This window comes from Cucurbita maxima, unplaced genomic scaffold (assembly GCF_002738345.1).
Source record: "Cucurbita maxima cultivar Rimu unplaced genomic scaffold, Cmax_1.0 Cma_Scf00026, whole genome shotgun sequence".
In the NCBI taxonomy this organism is placed as follows: domain Eukaryota; kingdom Viridiplantae; phylum Streptophyta; class Magnoliopsida; order Cucurbitales; family Cucurbitaceae; genus Cucurbita; species Cucurbita maxima.
Window position 1 is genome coordinate 2,755,793 of NW_019272042.1, and position 18,822 is coordinate 2,774,614.

General features: G+C 35.7%; 2 protein-coding genes across 4 annotated transcripts in view; both read right to left on the reverse strand.

Annotated features, from left to right (window-relative positions):
- LOC111499218 (golgin candidate 4-like) overlaps nt 1–12,918 on the reverse strand; it is a 17,944-nt gene extending 5,026 nt beyond the window's left edge. The window contains exons 1-8 of one of the 2 annotated variants that reach the window (XM_023150743.1): nt 12,468–12,918; nt 10,606–10,704; nt 10,107–10,235; nt 7,716–7,865; nt 4,543–4,675; nt 4,338–4,402; nt 457–627; nt 236–349 (exon numbers count right to left, since the gene is read on the reverse strand). In XM_023150743.1, coding sequence (XP_023006511.1) covers nt 236–349; nt 457–627; nt 4,338–4,402; nt 4,543–4,675; nt 7,716–7,865; nt 10,107–10,235; nt 10,606–10,704; nt 12,468–12,689 — 1,083 coding nt within the window. In that variant the 5' untranslated portion in view covers nt 12,690–12,918. The remainder of the gene's footprint in view (nt 1–235; nt 350–456; nt 628–4,337; nt 4,403–4,542; nt 4,676–7,715; nt 7,866–10,106; nt 10,236–10,605; nt 10,705–12,467) is intronic. The other variant, XM_023150744.1, reaches the window with a different exon arrangement.
- A 1,920-nt stretch (nt 12,919–14,838) lies between these two features.
- LOC111499262 (delta(8)-fatty-acid desaturase 2-like) lies at nt 14,839–17,227 on the reverse strand. 2 transcript variants are annotated; one of them, XM_023150809.1, is made up of 2 exons: nt 15,466–17,225; nt 14,839–15,056 (listed from the first exon to the last, which is right to left on the reverse strand). In XM_023150809.1, the coding sequence occupies exon 1, from the start codon at nt 16,816–16,818 to the stop codon at nt 15,475–15,477; it is 1,344 nt and encodes a 447-aa protein (XP_023006577.1). In that variant the 5' UTR covers nt 16,819–17,225; the 3' UTR covers nt 14,839–15,056; nt 15,466–15,474. The 2 variants fall into 2 exon arrangements, with proteins under 2 accessions (XP_023006577.1, XP_023006578.1); XM_023150810.1 differs by lacking the exon at nt 14,839–15,056 and adding an exon at nt 15,147–15,275 and having other exon boundaries at nt 15,466–17,227.
- Nucleotides 17,228–18,822: the final 1,595 nt, after the last annotated feature.

Consider the following 18,822-nt stretch of genomic DNA (forward strand, 5'->3'; position numbering starts at 1 on the left):
AAAAAAAAAAAAAAAAAAAAAAAAAAAAAAAAAAAAAAAAAAAAAAAAAAAAAAAAAAAGAAGTCAACCGACAATTCATTAACGCCATTATCAATGCATTTAACCAGTATATGCAAGAATTTTTTAACACAGTGCATAAAGGCAAGCCACATCTGCAGTGAGTTCATGAGAAATCAAACAATCTGAACAGCTGGTAAACAAAATCGGTACCATTCCAGATTGTGATCAGAATTACCTCGTTTGAACCACTTAGATGCCTATTCACCATTTCCAAAGAACTTGATTGGGCTTCAACACTTGAAGATGTTCGGCATTTTTCCAATGTATCTTCAAGTTCCTTTTTTCCCATCTGTACATGAGAGGCAGCCTATTAGACAATGAGAACACAGAAATTTTTATAAATATAAAACACATTTCTCACTTATTCCAACCAAAAACTAAAAATCATTTAACGACCTCAAGAGTACTTTTTTCTTTCTCCAATTTTGTAATTAATCTCTTCAATCCCTCCACATTATCATCGGACTTCATATTCTCTCTTCTGTTCAACTCAACTTGCAATTGCTTTACTTCTAATTTCTTCTCATTCAACTCTCTTATAATGTTGCTCATCTCCAACGATGCCTGCTTAAGAAAAGGTAAAATGTTAATAAGCAAACAAAAATAAGGGCATATTGGGTACAGTTACTAACAAACATGCATATGTAGACATATTCAAAGGAATGAACTGACCTCCAGTAAAGAGTGACCAGAAAGTAACATAATCAACACTGCAACAATGACACGGCTCTCCAATTCATCCTCTAACCCTAGAATAGCCGGAAGCCACATCCTGGTTTAAACAGTTGACTTCAGGTGTGTTGTGCAAACCATATATTGGTGATACTAGGCATTCACGCAGCCAAGTGAATGCTAGGTGCACCTATGCTTTAAAGGCACATTACATCATAACAAAATCTAAGAAGATAGCCCTAGATTCCTAGTACTTTCATTAGTGCCTACAAAAGAACAAAAATGCATTGTGAAGCTGTGATTCACAACACAATAGTTCATTTTTCTCTCGCAAATAGCCAGCAGAGCGTAACAAGGATGTTCTATGAGTTAGCCGTAGGAAGAACAAGATTTCTTTGGAATGGAATTATCAAAGCCAGACTTAGCGGGACTTACATTTCTCTTATTCCAAGAAAGTGGATACTTGCATGATAGCCGAATTTCAGCCTATTACCTCACCGCTTATCTTTACAAGATTGTGGCTTGTGTTCTCTCCGAGCTACTCAAAACCATTTTCCCCCAAAGTATCATTGACTATCAAACAGCCTAAGGAAGACAAATCCTCAATGCCTCACACAAGGCCAACGAATTAATTGATGAAAGGAAAAGGAAAAAAGAGGAAGGGGTCGGACATTAAACTTGATGTGAATAAGACATTCAACAAGGATGATTGGGGGTTCCTCAACAACATCCTCGCTCCAAAGGGTTTTGGTCAAAAATCGGGATAGTGGATCGAAGTGCATCTCATTGGTAAATTTGCTATCATCAAAAATGGTCCATTTAGGAAGAGGATCTATACTAGAGGTCTCCCAGGGTGACCCTTTGTACCCTTGCTTTCTTCATTTTTGTAATGGATAGCCTAAGTCACTACTCACACAGGCTGAATCTTTAGGTCAAATTGAAGCACGTGAGAAATGGGAAGGTGAGAATCAACCATATCTATTTTTCCAATGGCACCATGATAGGCCCCTGATTGTAGAAGTGTATACACGTAGGAAGGGAAGGAAAGTAGTGAGAGATGGAAAACATGTACGCGTGGAGTGTGGCCCAAGGTATTTTGTTTGTTAGAATGGGCTAGAGAAGTTGGATATTTAGCTGATTGTCTTGCTAAGTAGAGTATCTTTTTGCATCCTTTTTAAGCATTCTCTTTGAGAATTAGGAGAGATAGGTAACTCTCTAATATTTATTGGTACCTTGCCATCTGATGATGAATAAAATTGTTGGACAAGACCTATCACACCATTTTGTTATCCCCTTTGATTGACAACTTCTTGAACAACCTGTTTGAAGTTGTTGATTATTTTGAAAGGGTATCGGGTCTAAACATTAATCTCCACAATTCTTAAATTTTGGGCATCAATGTTCTCTCTAATTGAGGCTCTTGCTTGTCGGTTTGAATGTAAAGTTGGGACTTGGCTAAGTTCGTACCTGGGACTACCCCTCAACATCTCCCCCAATTTTTTGGCTTTTTGAGCCCCAATGATATAAAAAATTGGGAGAAGATGATCTTCGTGGGTTTCCTGATTTATATCCAAAGGAGGGAGGCTTATGCTCCTTCAAGCCACCCTCTCCAATCTTCCAACACACTACCTTCCCCTTGTCAATTTTCCTAGTAAGGTGGCTCAAGAAGTGGAAAGGCATTCCAGGATTTTTATTTGGAGAGTAGGGTCAGATGGGTCGGGCATCCACCTAGTCGAATGGAGAAAAATTCTCTTCCCCATTGAACAAAGTGGGATGGGTTATTCCCCAAAAGACAAGAATAGAGCACTGCGTTCTAAGTGGATGGTGGTATAATCATGAGAGGGAGACTCTCTGGAGAAGGCTTATTTTTATAAATATGACCATCCCTCTCTTTCATCTCAACTCTCAGCAGAAGGGCCATGCCAAGTCATTAAAAGGAAACGGCACCTCATTAAAAGGCAGCAGCGCCCTCATTACTAGGTGTATTTGAGTTCTAGTGAGTGATGGGGCTCATATTCATTTTGGAACTATCAGTGGCTTTCAAGAGGGGCCTTGGCTAGTTGTTCTCCTCTCCAATATAGACGTCTCAACAGAAAACTGCCACCGTCAAGGAGTCATGTCACCCCAAGGATAGCTTCTGGAATTACATTTGGGTAGGAACCTCAAGGATGCTGAAGCTATTGAATGGGCCGAATTGATTTATTTGCTTCAGCAACCCTATTTAGAAGGGTTGACTGGTGGATATGGTCTCAAACCACTAATGGACTTTCCACTACGAAATCTCTTCATCAACCTTATATGATTCTCTGGCTGAAACTATTTGGAAGGGACGCTATCTAAAGAAGATAAAATTCCTTTTGTGGGAAATCCCTCATCAGGCGTTAATACTTTGGACCTCTTACAGAAATGCTTGCCCTATATGGCCATCTTCCCCAGTTGGCGCTCCTTGTGTAAGGCTGCAAATGAATCTCAAAGCCACATCTTGCTTCATTGCCCCTTCACTCAGGTTTTTTGAGACAAAATGTTGGTAAAGTTTGGCTGGTCAGAGGTTTTTCCTTTTCATGTTGAAGACTTTCTATCATCTTCTCGTGGGGCTCACTTTCATAAACAGAAAAAATTTTGATTTGGATTAGCATCTCTATGGACTTTTTTTGGCTACTCCGGAAAGAAAGGAATCAAAGGATCTTCAATGACAAAGAATAATCTTTCAATAAGGTCTTTGATCTTGTTAATAAATTGTATCTCAGTGTAAATTGTCTAATCTCTTCTCTTCTTATAGCTATGCTTCCCTTTTAATAAATCTGGAAAGCCTTTTAATTTAATCATGAATTTTCCATCCTTTTGTAAATTTCATAAATCAATGAGATTGTACCCTTAACTTTGTGGGTTGTATGAATTAAAACCTCAAGCTAACAATTATACAATTTAGACGCTGAACTTTCGTGAGTGAATCAACTTAAACCCTCTATAAAACTATATTTTAAAACCGTTAATGCATTACTTTCATACAAGTATAAGACTTCATTAAATGCAGAATTGATATATATAACAGAGAGAAATGTGAGGATCAAATAGATAATAGCAGTTTTTCATTAAATTTGAGAGTTTTTTATTTGCTCATCTTCTTCTATTTTTCTGTACTTATTTAGAAAGAATTACTTGGTTTTTTTTTTTTTTTCCTACTTCGATGAGAGTTTTGCAAAAGAAAATTTTATCTCGATGACTTCAAGTTGATTTTAAATGGAATTAATTGAAAATAGCTACAAATCACTGACAAATGGTCAAAATTGATTAACTAATGATAGGATCTAAACTATAATACAACTGTTGGTTTGAAGTTTTAATTGATACAATCCAAAGTTGGAATAGATTGATATGAGTAACGTGGTCAATAATTCTCTTAGATATTCAGGAATGCATGCCACTTTCGGATCCTTACAAAAGAGAAAATAACAATTTACAGAGGAAAGACAAAGTAAACAAACTTAAAAGACAATTAACAGAAAACATGAAATTAAAAAATAATAACTTGTGCATAAGGTATATTCAGTTTGAAACTTCAGCTCCAAGTAAACTCATAATTAATATTTAAATTTCAAACTTACTTTGTCCTTGTTCATATGTAGAGAGTTCAACTCCTCCTGGAACTTTTTGTTCAATTTTTGCTCCTCTGTAAGGGAGAGAGATAGATAGACTGAGATCAATATCCATTATCAGAGGGGAGTTAATGAAGGAAGAAGAAATTGAAATAAATAGTATATTGAAAATAGTAATGACAAATCTTTCAATCTTCAAGGAGAAAAATGTGACCTCGTAATCTTAATTGCACATCTGCCAACTGTTCCCTTTCTTGTTGAAGTTCCTTCCTTAACTGTTTCATCTCAAGGGTAGTCTGCACATCTTGCAGTGATCCAATATTCCCTTCTTGAAAATCTGTAAGCTCCTAGAAGGAATTCATATATCTGTTTGTCAAGTTCATTTATCATTAACAAATAAAACTAAGTAAATTCAAATAAGTGATTGGTTTTTTACAAATTAAAAAACATTAGGAATATGCTATTGTGATGGTAAACAGACACTAGCAAAAAAAACTATTAAACCAGAAATTGAATGGGGTATCAATAGAAACATGCTATTGATTTTACTGGAAGAGAAAAATCACAAAGGTGTTAAACGTTCAAGAAGACCAAATTTCTTCCTGTAATAATCCCAATATTACGCCTACCTCAAATTCCTCAAACCCACTCACTTTATTTGCAACTAACGAACCCCCCAACAAATAACCTCCGCTAGTATGCTTCTAATATCCTAATGGTATTCTGATATAACAATCGAGAGCTTTTGAGGGTATACTATAAGATAAGAGAGGAAAACATAGAAAACAAAGATAACTGAAAGGTCTATAGTCTCCCATAATACAAAATACCTGCGATAATCTCCACACTCCTAACATATACTATGCTGGGGGCCCCCATACAATAACAAAATATTCCTCTGCTCCCTGGCCCTAACTGTTATGAAACTCTCGGATTTAATATACCAACCTTATTGAAGAACAAGATCTTTAGGTCTAAATTATCCAAGAACCCCAAAAACTATAAGAAATCAACTCAAGGAATGTTTTATAACGGATTATCTTGATGACCAAGATCAAGAGTAAGAAATCTCGTTTCTAAACTCATGATTCAAATCACTCCACAAGAAAGCTTGATCAAGACTACTTCAATGACTCTAGCATGCAAATCTAAACACAAAAAATGCAAAAGAACAAACTCATGGCTTTAAGAATATGCAACTTTCATTTTAATATTCAAAACCTCCGGCTAAAGCAACATGAATGGCTATTTATAGCCTTGAGAACAAACCTTAGAGTACCCTATGGTCAACCGAAAGGTTATACCTCTCATGCCCATCAATACCATGATCACCACTAATTAATTGTAACTTAAAATCTTAAAAATAATACTCTAAAATTGAAAAATATAGTGAAACCTCCCTAAATCCAAACGTGTATGATACAATCTTGCCATCCACCATGAAATCTTTATGGCATGATTAAGACACCTTATTTCATATCACTAACTAACTCGCTCTCCATCACACACCCTTCTGTCTTCTTTATACGCCTCTCCCAGCATATGTAAAATGTATCGGAGGCTTCTGTCTATCATATTTCTAACATTCATTCTAAAATTACTACTAAGACTGCTTTTCCCTTGAAACATTTCTTGTCTCCAAGTTTTGGTCAATTGATGAAGTTTTGATTGATGCCAATTGGTTTTGCAGGTTCAGGTTCAAAAGTTTAAATGGAATAAATCAATAGAAAATCATAGTTCTCCGTTCTTTTTTCTCTACCCAATTCCCTCTACTTGGCTGTGAGCCCCTCTCGTAATTATTAATTGAGGTGTTACTAAAAAGTACCTGAACAATCCCACACCAGCAGATTAGATTAGATATTTCAGTTAGATCGTGCCCCCCAGGCCCATAAATATGAACAACTGCTTGATTTTCCTTTTTCTTGTTTTTTTCCAGAAAAAAGGCTCGAGCAAAACTTATCATGCCCAGCACCAAATTTCAAAACTTTCCTAACCCTAATTATTTGCACGAGCTTGGTGCACCCCATTTCTCAATGCCCAGCACCTTCATGCCTCCAACACTCGTACACCAAGCCCTTCTCTAGTGCACCCTATTTCTTTGTTGCCTGCTTCCAATTCAATTGGCTTTGTTCCTCCCTTTTGACAGTTTCATCATAACATTTCTGCCTACTTCACCTCCACCAATTTGACAATTTAGACCCATGGAACTTTCTCCATTTACGTGCAAATGCTCCCAGCTTAACAGTAGTACTAAATAGCCCCTTGATCATCTTCTGGATTTTGGAAGGTACCGAAGCACAGTATTCCAACCCATTTTTTTTCCTCTCCTTCTCTACACTAACTATAGAAGCATCCCCTTTTAAGAAAAAAAAATTCTCCATCTATGAAAGTGGAAACCAACCCCTTTGTTGTGGATTTTTGGTTCTACGTACAACTGAACCTCTTCTATCCCAATAATTAAATTACTACAACTAGGTTGGGATATATAATGCTTTTTTTTAACACAATACCCTTGTTGTGATCCACACTCTCTCCAAAGAGATCTCGGGTGTACCCATCTATAGCTCCTTTATCCCTAGACTGTCCTGAGCTAATGTAGCATTTGAAACCCTTGACCCTTCTTCATTATAAAGTGGTTCAAACCTAACAAAAATCATTGCATGATGTTATAGACTAATAAGAATAAGAGAGAAACAAAGAAATATTGAGACAGCCAACGATCCTTTCTCAAACCACAACTACTTAAGTCTAGCACCTAAGACTATACTTGAGCAAAGAGCCTTGTACATAAAACAATTTAGAAAAATGATTTTTACTAAGAACAGAGCCGTATGACTTCTTTAGATGACAAAAACATACAAAACAAGGATAAAAAACAACCAAAGCCAAGGGATCACAAAAAGCTTCTCTAATTACCTTTAATTAAATAAAAGTATAATTACAAAAGAATTTCAATCATAATTCAAATTCTAATCAATTTTCCAAGATTTTTCTTACAAGGTTATTTTCAAAGCAAATAGAATCATGCCCTATTTTCGGTAATATGCATATTTGAGTACATTGAGTTAATTGCAGCATCGAGTTATTTCATCCTCAGTTACCTTGATTATATTTGTAAGATTGCTATTTAACCTAACAACATTAGGCTTATGAAAATTTATTTATATTTTACGACTGTAAATTAAATTATATGACATGGAAAGCATATAGCTTGTCCCCTTTCTTGACCAAAGGCCAGCTCATCACCGTTAATTTAAGATTATTATATGACGATTAAAAATCCAAAAATTATTTAAGATTGTTAATTTATTAAATTTTGCCTGCATAAATTGGTAGAAATGTTTCTCTGTAACAGGGAGTAAAGAGTTCCATAACCGTATCCTTTACCTGTGAAGTTGAATGTTCTGGTACCATCTTACTCTGGTAATCAAGTTTTCCAGAGTGTGAAGCTCCATTAGTAATTCCATCCTGCTTAGACACAATACCATTACGCCGGGTCTTCCCCCTAAGTAGTCGGGTAGGTGATTGATCGCTCCCCTGCAAAATGATTGAAATATAGATAAAACAAAAAACAAAGATGTATCCAGAAAATTACAAGAACATGATAGGTCGCCATGATATAATGATAATAATTTTAAAAAGGAAAAAAAAAAAAAGATATATAGTAGTCAAAAAATAACATCACGGGGAAATGTAAAATATTCCTAAACCAAAACCCAGCCTTCTCTCTCTTAATTTTGGTGGTCATCCATTCGTAAATGAAAAAATGCTTCTTGGATGCATATCAACAAAGATTTCTTATGGTTGATTTGGATTGGGAGGAATCATCATGTCTTCACTAACAAAGATCCATCTTTTGATAGGTTTTTTTGACATATTATCTTCCAAGCAATATCTTGGCGTAAACTATCATCTCTTTTTCATTCTTATAACTTTGATTCTCTTTCGTCCAATTGGAGAAGATGTATGCAACTCCTACAGATTGGGGCATCATTTCTTTTTATTTTTCCGTTATAAAAAAAGACCTTCTTTGGGGTTGAGGCATTCATTCTGGTTGACAATATTGAGGATCAAAGATCTAACGGTGAAAATGACACACCTTTCAAGGGACCAAGCTCTTAAGACTTCTATATTGTATGGAGAAAAGGTTGCTATGAAAGAAGATAACAAGGCCCCCTCCTCCACTTATGCATCAAAGAGGTTTCTTCTAAATTTTAGGCCTCAATCCCTTTAAGCATCAGACTAGCACTAGATATAACTCCAGATATAACTGAAATCCTGGAATTAGCCACTATAGTCTAGGCAAGGCAAACCAAAGAGGAGCACTCATGAGCCAAGGATATTCCTAGAAGAGAATTTCTCCCTACCAACTACTGGTTTCTAACGTTTGTCAACCTTGGAGGAACACTTAGGCCTTGCGATATTGATCCATGGCCTGATCAATTTAAAGGATCCTCTTGATGAGGTTAGTGGCTCCCTTACCACCTCGCCAAAATAAAGTCTCTGTACTGTACACTTCCTCCAGCTTCTTGATTGTCTGTTTTGAACATTTGAAGATGAATGTACAGTGAAAGGAGACTTTTTTAAAGTAATCAATTTGCTAGAGACAACCTTGCATCTCTTGAAGGTATAAGTTCTTCCAATTTGCTAAATTTTTAGTGATCTTATCTTTGATGAGCTCCTAAAACTCCAAATCACTTATTCTCCCCGCCCAACAGCATTGCAAGGCAAGAAAGAGGCCAAGATCCATCACAACCTCACAAAGCAGCAAGGGCCTTCACCTCCCCGCCACTCACATTAGGACCAGACAAGTTAGGTAGATTGATCTTGAGACAAAGAAGACTTCAAACAGCTTGACATCTCCTTTAAGTTGATTAGTTGTCATGATCATTAGCCAAGAAAAGGAGGGTCTCATATGCAAATTTTAGGTGGTTTAAGTGTATGTAATAAATTCCAATCATAAGGTCTCGTAAACAATCCTCTCTCATACCTTTTTCCAACAAGCTACTGAATACATCAACCACTAACACGTAAAATAAAAAAATAATAAGTGCCGATGTGTCCTCCTGTCCAAGTCCCTAGAAGGTTTGTTAGGTGGGTTTGGATTAGGATGGGTTTGGCTTAAGATGAAAACATGCTTGCTCCCGGGCTTGCCAAGCCTCAAGTTTGTTGGGCATACCCATAGGTCTCAACGTTACCCATACTTTCTTTTTAAAGAGAAACAGATTTCATTCGGTAATGAAATATACAAAATGCTAATGGAGGCTAGAAACCCTTCTAATTAGCACGAATGAAAATACTAATGAAGCAATTACAAAAAAGATTTGTCAAGCTTGCACCAAGTGGCTGTTGTATACAAAATAATATCAAAAAGATATGTGTAGTTTCCTTTCCTTCCTAGTGAAAAATACATCATTTTTGTCGAGCCAGCTTATCCAAAGAAAACTAACTAAACTTACTACCCCAATCCCAATCCTTCCCACAGATTTCCCAAACCAAAACTTTTGAAACCTGCATTTCAAGCTGTAACTCTACATTACAACGACAGAAATATAAGCCTACAAACAAACCACGTACAAGCAGGGACTGGAATAAAATCTTTAACATCTTTACATGCAGCATGAGGTATTAAAGCAAAAGCCGAGACTGGAATAACATTGTAATGTCATCGACAAAAATGTGATATTTCTGACACACGACCACAAAATAAAAAAAAACCAGCCCCACATATAGTAATCTATCAAGCTCATAATTTTTCATCCGCGTTCCAATAATTACCTTCATTTCATTAGTTCCATTTGATGGTGATTTGGAACTTTCAGCTCTAGGTGAATTTGTTGATGTATTTGTGCCTTCCAAACTTTGTTTTAGAGAGCCATTTTCCTTGTTCAATCGTAAGATTAGCTCCTGCCAAAGGAATATGACACAGGAAATAACAATAAAGGTTCGTTTGGTATGCAATTAGAATTTTCTTATATGTTTTCCGATTCATTGAAGTATATAGATTCGGCAAATATCCAAATTGCATAATTTTGTGAACACTGGAAGGACAAAACAATCTTATTCATTTTCACTAATCAATAGCAACCATCATTATAGAAGAATGCAAACTATAAAAAAATAATAATAATAATAAATAAATAAATAAACCATCGACAGCAACTAATAGATACTACTACAAACAAATTACTCAGAAATCATTGGATATGGCTATATAAAACAGGGAAATAGAACAGTGAGTGCAAAGGTAAAAAACTCCAAGGAGCAACTAGAATACCTCTTTTTCCTTTAGCAGAGCTGCATAATTCATTGATAATGATTTAATATCCCTCTCAGATTCCTGAAGCCTCTTAATTTCTGTTTTGTATTGTTCAATCTACAAGCACAATAATGAAAAACACCGTACAAGATTTAAAGTTAACCAGTTCAAAGGAAACTCAAAAGAAAACAATCACAAAGATATAAGCCAGTCAAATAACGACAAACAGAAGCACTATATATGAACCTGGATATATGCTATGAGTTTCAAACCAACCAAACTACATTTTTGACGTAATTAAAAGGTGCATGACCAGCTAGACAAGCTGAAGTTAAAAAAATAATAATAAAATTTAAAAAAAAAAAAACAGAAAAACAACAAACAAAACTAACAGCTCTATACAATTTCAAGAGCTCCTAAAATTTCATCCTCTTTTATTCTGGAGGGAGAAAGAGATCTTAAAATGAAAGAAAATAAGCATTAGAACTCTGAACGGGCACACCACTCCCAGACCACAATCTGGAAATTCCAAGCAGTGTATGAAAACACAATTAATAGCAATAACAAAAATGCTTCACATACTGTCAATTATTGTTCGAGGTCTTCAATAATCATAATATACAAAACCTTATTAAAGATGCTTTTATCAAAGCATATCTTCCTTTTCCACGAGGGAAAAGCCTCCAGCCTCTTTTCAGCCTAAGGGCTGGGTAAAGCAAACCCCCTCCCCTAGAAAACTCCGAATAAGCAATTTCCAATTGCTGATAATCATGAGTAGGCTGTAAGTTACAAAAGAATTTAGAATGTAAAGAGGCTGTGAGATCCCACATCGGCCTTGATGGGAAGCCTAGAAGGAAAGGCCAAAGAGGACAATATTTGCTAACAGTGGACTCGGGTTGTTACAAATGGTATCAGATCCAGACACCGGACGATGTGTCAGCAAGGAGGCTGAGCCCCGAAAAGGGTGGATACGAGGTGGTGTGTCAACATGGGGGTCCCATATCGATTGGAGAAGGGAACGAGTGCCAGTGAGGACGTTGGGCCCCGAAGGGGGTAGATTGTGAGAGCCCACATTGGGTGGAAAGGAGGACGAAGCATTCTTTATAAGGGTGTGGAAACCTCTCCCTAGTAGATGCGTTTTGAAAGCCTTGAGGGAAAACCCGGAAGGGAAAGCCCAAAGAGGACAATATTTACTAGCGGTGGGCTTGGGTTGTTTTAGAGGCCTACCAAGAAACCTTATTTTGTACAAGGTAACAAAAAAAATCAAAATGAAGAGATTTATATTGAAAAGATACAGATTTCTTTCCAGCCAAATATGCCACAATAGAGCTCTAGCAGCGCAGCTTCCCAAAATCCTAGCTGTGGCCTTTAAATTCTAATCGTTAAGATTTTCGTAGAGTCAATCTTCGATCCTCCAAGGAAGACAAGTCACACTACCCAACTTCTCAAAAATAAAATTTCAAGCCTTAGACACAAAGGAACAGTGAAGAAGCAAACTGTAAAAATATCTTCGACAAAAACAAACTGTAGAACCAGAGGCTATTATAAATTATTACATCTAATGCCGTGCTCCACGCCTTAATCCTTTAAACCTCAGACCTTAATTAAAATGAATGTTCGAACGGAATCAAACATCAGTAGATAGCAATCAGCTAACAATGGTGTTCTCGATTTGTAACCAAACACTCCCTTCCTGAAACTAAACCCTCTATTCTTCCCTGTCATATAACCTAATTGACTTGTAATCTCATTGAAATTACAAAATAAACTAAACCGAACCAATTCGCAATAACGTGCTCATAAACCCCTAAAAATCAAAATGCATCACCTCCCCACAATTCAGCTATAACAAGAAACCAAGTTCATAAACAATAATGCACCTCAGGATGACGAGCATCCTCAATCCCATTGACAATCGGGGACCGCGTCACCGGATTCGAATGAGCAAAGCTATGCGAGTTCCTCCGATCAGATACCGAAACATCAACATCCCCTCTATTGGAGCCATAGATCGAAAATTCTTCTTCATCATCGTCGTGATGCACATCGAGAGCTATCTTATTCAGATTCTCTTTCAAATTAGCTATCGAGCTCCACATCATTCATACACCAGAACCCCAGAGACCCAAAATGGCTCCTAAATTCCAGTACACGAGCACCGTAAGGTGCCAAGAACGATGGAAATAGAAGGAATTTGCACCAAATTTCTGCAAGAGCTGGAGAACAAATCAGATGGAGAAACGGAAGGAACTGAATCTTGCAGATCTGAGTCTGTCAGTTGGTGAGGCGAAGACGAAATGTATTTTTGGTATAAGAAATGGAGAGAAGAGAATTAATTTGAGAGTAAAGAGACGATTTTTCGTTTAAGACTTCATGCATTGTGCGTCGTCCAGCGTAATATTCTGTCGGTTTAGACCAGACGACATGTCGATACTTGCATAATAAATCATAGTTCCTATACCATTAATAAAAAAAAAAAATACCCCAACTTAGCTTAATGAATAAGACATCAAGTATATCTTAAAAATCACGACCGGTGGTTTGTCACTTAGCGTAATACTTATCTGTCTCGTTAGTTTGTAAGTTAAAAATTACAAAATTAGTCATTACAGTTTCGTGAGTATTAATTTGTCCTTGTGATTTTATACTTTTTTTTTATTTATTTATTATTATTATTAGTCACTGGATTCGGGTTTATTTTTAATTTGATCCTTACGGTTTAAAGATATTCAATTGAACTCATATGTTATTAAAAATTTCAATTTAGACGGTATAGTTTTTGTGAGATCTCACCTCAATTGAAGAGAGACATGAGTGCTAGCATAGCAAAGACGTTGGGCCTTGAAGGGGATTGATTGTGAGATCCCACATCAATTGGAGAGGGGAACGAGTGCCAGCGAGGATGTTGGCCCCAAAGGGAGGTGGATTGTGAGATCCTACATCGGTTGGAGAGGGAAACGAAACATTCTTTTATAAGAGTGTAGAAACCTCTCCCTAACAGACGCATTTTAAACACTTTGAAGAAAAGTCCGAAAAGAAAAACTCAAATATCTGCTAGTGTAGGCTTGGGTTGTTACAAGTTATACATAAATTTGTGAAATATGACTAATCATCGAGGATTAGACCACCGATGTTTTTTTAGGTTCTTGAGGTTTGAGTTTCCTTTCAATTTATTTATTAGATTTCAAAATTGAACAATAAAGTCCTTTTAACATTTAAAAATATTATTTTTAACTATTACAAAGTAATACGTATTAATAATGTTACTAGAACAAAATATCTTGTCTTATCTATATACTATAGATATGTTATTTTATATATAATATGAAGTATGTTAAGGACGTAAATGATATATTAAGTGATCTATTCTCATATACTTTGTAATAGTTAATAATTAAAAAAATTGAGAAAGAAAAAAATCCTAATCACAAAAGTTGAGTCAGGGTCGTGTATCTCTCACAAAATACATTTAAACATTTCTCGAGAATAATTGTCCTTCAATTTTAGTAACTCACACACTCGACCCCCCTAGCATCGTCTTAAGGGCATGACGAAACCAATAGTGCTTCAACGAATCCAGGTTCATCTTACATCGAGTATCATCTTCATGAATTTTAGTAACTCACACACTCGACCCCCACTAGCATCGTCTAAGGGCATGACGAAACCAATAGTGCTTCAACGAATCCAGGTTCATCTTACATCGAGTATCATCTTCATGAATTTTAGTAACTCACACACTCGACCCCCACTAGCATCGTCTTAAGGGCATGACGAAACCAATAGTGCTTCAACGAATCCAGGTTCATCTTACATCGAGTATCATCTTCATGGTTGTGCCTTCGATCTTCGCACCCTTTATGTCTCCAATAACCGTGTTAGAGATTGACATTAGTATGTTTCTCTTTTGGTCTCAATACAACTTTGTTTTGGACTGATTAGATTCATACGTATATATTTTTCCTATTTATATTCAACTCATTTGCCAAAATTCTTTAAAAAGGAAGTGATATACCTAATATAAAGTGTATTAAAGATATAAATGGTTTTTATCCTAAGATTTAGACCAAAGTACCATTGATTATCGTATAATAAAAGCACGCTTGCCTTTCTTGTTTCACTCAGCTTATTAGTTGAAGCACTCGAAAAGAAAGACGTGCAATGCTCGGGGAGTACTAACTTTTAGAAGAAAAAAAAAACTTCAAAAAGTTTGTACGGTTAGTAGAGTGTATGGGCAGTACAACGTTACAAATAAAATTTCTTTTCAACCGAGCTAAACATGTACCATCGATCAAACAGATAGTTTCGAATCGAATCTCCCAAACAACTCAAAACATACCTACAAAAGATAATTGAAATAGAAAGTTCCAAGTCAAAATGGGTGAAAACATGTTTACCCTAATAGTTTACTCGAACCAAACCGAACCGAATCAACCTCAACCCGTTCTCTACACGACCCGAGAGGTGGCCTAAAAAGAAGAGAAGGGTAAGGCAATGAGCAAGGCAATGAGTTGGCCATGTGTAGTAGGGCCATAAGATCTCAACAAAGCAACGAGACATAAGGAAAAAAGGAAAAAAGATTCGTAATCACAAAGGTCCACCAAATGTGTCACAATCACAGCTTCAAAAATGGCATATTCCCTTCCTCTTTATGAACAAGAGGCTCAGAACCGCCATTGTTGAAGATTCTAAAGAAACCCAGAACAAGAAATGGATTGGACTTTATAAACCATTTTTCAATCAATTCAGAGGATCAACAGAACACACAGAATTCAAGCCAAATTCATAACAATCATATAAGAAAACCACTAGAATTGAAGAACCAAAAGCATAAAATGAGCTGCTACCATATTATTAACGAACTATGAAAGATCTGACCTCATGTGTTCATCCATGGGTGTTCACAGCTTCCCAAAGCAAGTTCTGAGGAACAGGATTGGTCAAGTCACGAGCCTGCAAAGCAGCTGTTCTAAGAGTATTAATGGTGCGGACATTGGCATCCCAAAATGACAAGCTTCTATAAGGAAGATTGTGTTTCTTGCAAAGCTCTACAACAATTGGAGAGATTTTCCTCAATTGGCATCTGGGCATCCTTGGAAACAAATGATGTTCAAGCTGAAACTGCAACCCACCAAAAAACCAATCCATCCATGAAGAACAAGAGATATCCAAGGTTCCTTTTGTTTGCTTCTCAAACCAGTCATTCCCAATGGGTTTCCCGACATAAACATTAGCAGAGAAATGGTTAAGGCAGAATTGGATGTGTTGTAGTGATGTAACAGCGAAGCTTGCAAGAACAAACATGACCCTCTCAGGCCAATTGGGGAGGTACGAAACCAAGAGAGGAAACCATGTCCAGAACACAAGAATACCCATTATGTTCAGTGCTCTATCAGGAACTTTTCTAGTGGAAAACAACAGCAATAATGTCTGCACGAAGAGATTCACTCTAGCTACACACATGACAGGGTAAAACGTGAAATGCTGGTAGCTGATGAAGAATCTAGCCAGGGAATCGAATTTCAACGTTCTACCATAGAAATGGGATGTCAAGGACTTGAAGAAACTAGTAGAAACAGCAAAAACAGGGATATGTTGAAGATCTGGATCATGGTCAAGGCTATTGCAAGAGATATGATGAGCATTATGAGTCCATTTCCACCAGGCTATACTGATCCCAGTCAAGCAATTCCCAGACAGAATTTGAGCTAATTTGTTAAATCCACGGCTCGACATTACAGTAGAATGTCCAGAATCATGACCCACATAAGCACTTTGAATCCAAAGCATACCCAAAATCATAGCAGAACCCAAATGAACCAAAACACTCTCAGATTTCACAACCCCATAAACCACAAGAAAGAGCATAATAGCAACAGAAATCAGAGAATACATAGTGACATGCCCTTTCTTCTCGAACAAACCTTGTTTCGAAAATTCAGAAGCAAGCCGTCTGTAATCCTTGGAAACCTCCGAGACGTGAAAATCCTCGAGATGAAATCCAGTGAATAACCGGTCCAAATACGCCCACGCAGTACCAGGATGATAAGCAATGAACGCATCGGTAACATCATGACCCGCCAAGTTCAGAAACGGCGTATCACCACCAGGATGTTCTTTAGCCCAATCTGTGACATTATAAACCTTACCCTGAATGGAGATCCACAGATCTCCAGGTTTGTTGTGCTTGAGAAGCTCCTCAGAGGTAATGTACTTCTTCTCAGCCTCCATATCCGAACCAGACGCTCAAAAATCGGCAATGGCGGCAAGTAGGAAAAGGGGATCGAAAAAACAAGGAAAACCCAGAAGAGAATCAATCCAAGAAAGCCTTCTTCAAGCCCATATGAAACGTTTGTTCCTTGTTTTTGGTGGGGTTGCCAGGAAAAATGCAACCCACAGTTTGGAGAAGAGGGGGAAACCGGGTTCGAACGATTTCAGAATTCAACAATTTGTGAACCCCTTCTTCTGAATTGGATGATGCATTTAGGAGGTTATAATATAGAAAGAAGAAGCGGATTGAAACGGAGGCGTACAGGAGAAACGAGAGGTCGTGATTGTTAACAGCGAAGAAGACGGTGCAAAACAACATGCGCATAGGCATTACACGCCGTACCGTTTCCCCCGCATCTGAATCGGTCCGTCTTATCCTCACCTGAGGGTCACTAAAGATCCTCATTTTTTTATTCTTTTTAAAATAAAAATATTTTATTATCCTATGTTAATCCCTCACCTTCTAAATTAATTTTAAAAAATCCATTAAAACTTCTTTATTTTTTTTTATTCTTTAAATTTTTTTTAAAAAGGTTTAAAAAATATTTTTATTAAGGTAAATTTAGTTTAACGTAAATAAATTTTATTAATTCTATTAATTAAATTACTTTTTATATGGCAATAATTATTGTTTTGGTATGACATACTTATTAACTATACAATAATTAAGTTGATAAGTTTTTTTTTTTTTATTGTCTGCCCATTATAGTACTTATCGACATATCCAAAAATTATATATTACAAAGAAAATTTTGTACTATTATCATTTATTGCCTGTCATATTATTCAACTAATAAAGTAAAATAGGCTTTAAATGTTAGATTTAAATTAAATATAGCATTATAATTTTCTTATTTTATTAAAAGAATGTGGACTGTCAGGCGCGGTGACCGGTGAGGAGACGACCACGTCAAGGTAAAGTCATTAAAAGAATGGACGGCTGAGATGCGAGGACAGAGAATATTACTGTGGAAAAACGACACGAGATTATTTATTTATTTTTAATTTTTGGGTAGTTGATATTTTGTTTTTCAAATTTAAAAAATTAATATTTTGAGAGATATTTTGACGGAGGTGCCAGTCATTCCCAGCTGTTATTTTTCTGTATTTCCCATTGTTTTTAAATTCCTTTAATTCTTTTCCTTTTATTTAAGTTTATTTATTTATTTTACTAATATACATATTTTACTAAATTAATAAAATAAAATAAAAATTATTCTTCCTTAAAACGATAAATGTATTTTATTTTTTTTTTAATTTCAGAATATTTAAAAAAATTAAAATTTTAAAATATTTTTAAACTTTTTTCAAACGTTTTTAAGTTCTTAAATTTCTTAATTGTAGGGTTTAGTTGGTAAATATAGTTTAATTAATTAATATATATACTATTTAATTGATAGCGTTTTAAAACTATGTATCATTTGTTTGTCTTCTACTGAAAAAAAAATTAATTTAAAATTTTAGTCAAATTCTTAATATAAAGATTTTTTTAATTACCTTTTCAAATTATTTTAAAAGAACGAGCCAAAATATATAATTTTTTTAATATATTATCAATGACACATCAGCTTCCATCATACTTAAATTTGCAAACTATTTTAAATCATTTTTAAAAATCAAATAGCATCAAATTCAAATTTTATTTTAACATTAATTTTTAAAATTGATTTGAATAACTATTCCATTTATTAGTTTCTATATTATAATGAAGATTAAAAAAAAAACAAAATTTTTGTTACTTATTAATTGAAATGGTCGAGAAGTCAATATTGTAAGAACAATTATGCAACGCTAGAAAAAAGTCAACAGCCTCACTGATTGTAGAACGACTAAATTAAGAGAGATCGTGAAAGCGCGAGATTTGAGAGAAATATGTTCGATAAAAGTCAAATGAGAGGTGGATTAAGATTAGTCAAGAGGAAAAGCTTCAGAAGAAGAATATATTTGTGAGAGGAAACCGTAAAA

Coding starts and splice junctions, on each gene's coding strand:
- LOC111499262 (XM_023150809.1), bottom strand. CDS start 16,818: ATGGAGGCTGAGAAGAAGTACATTACCTCTGAGGAGCTTCTCAAGCAC.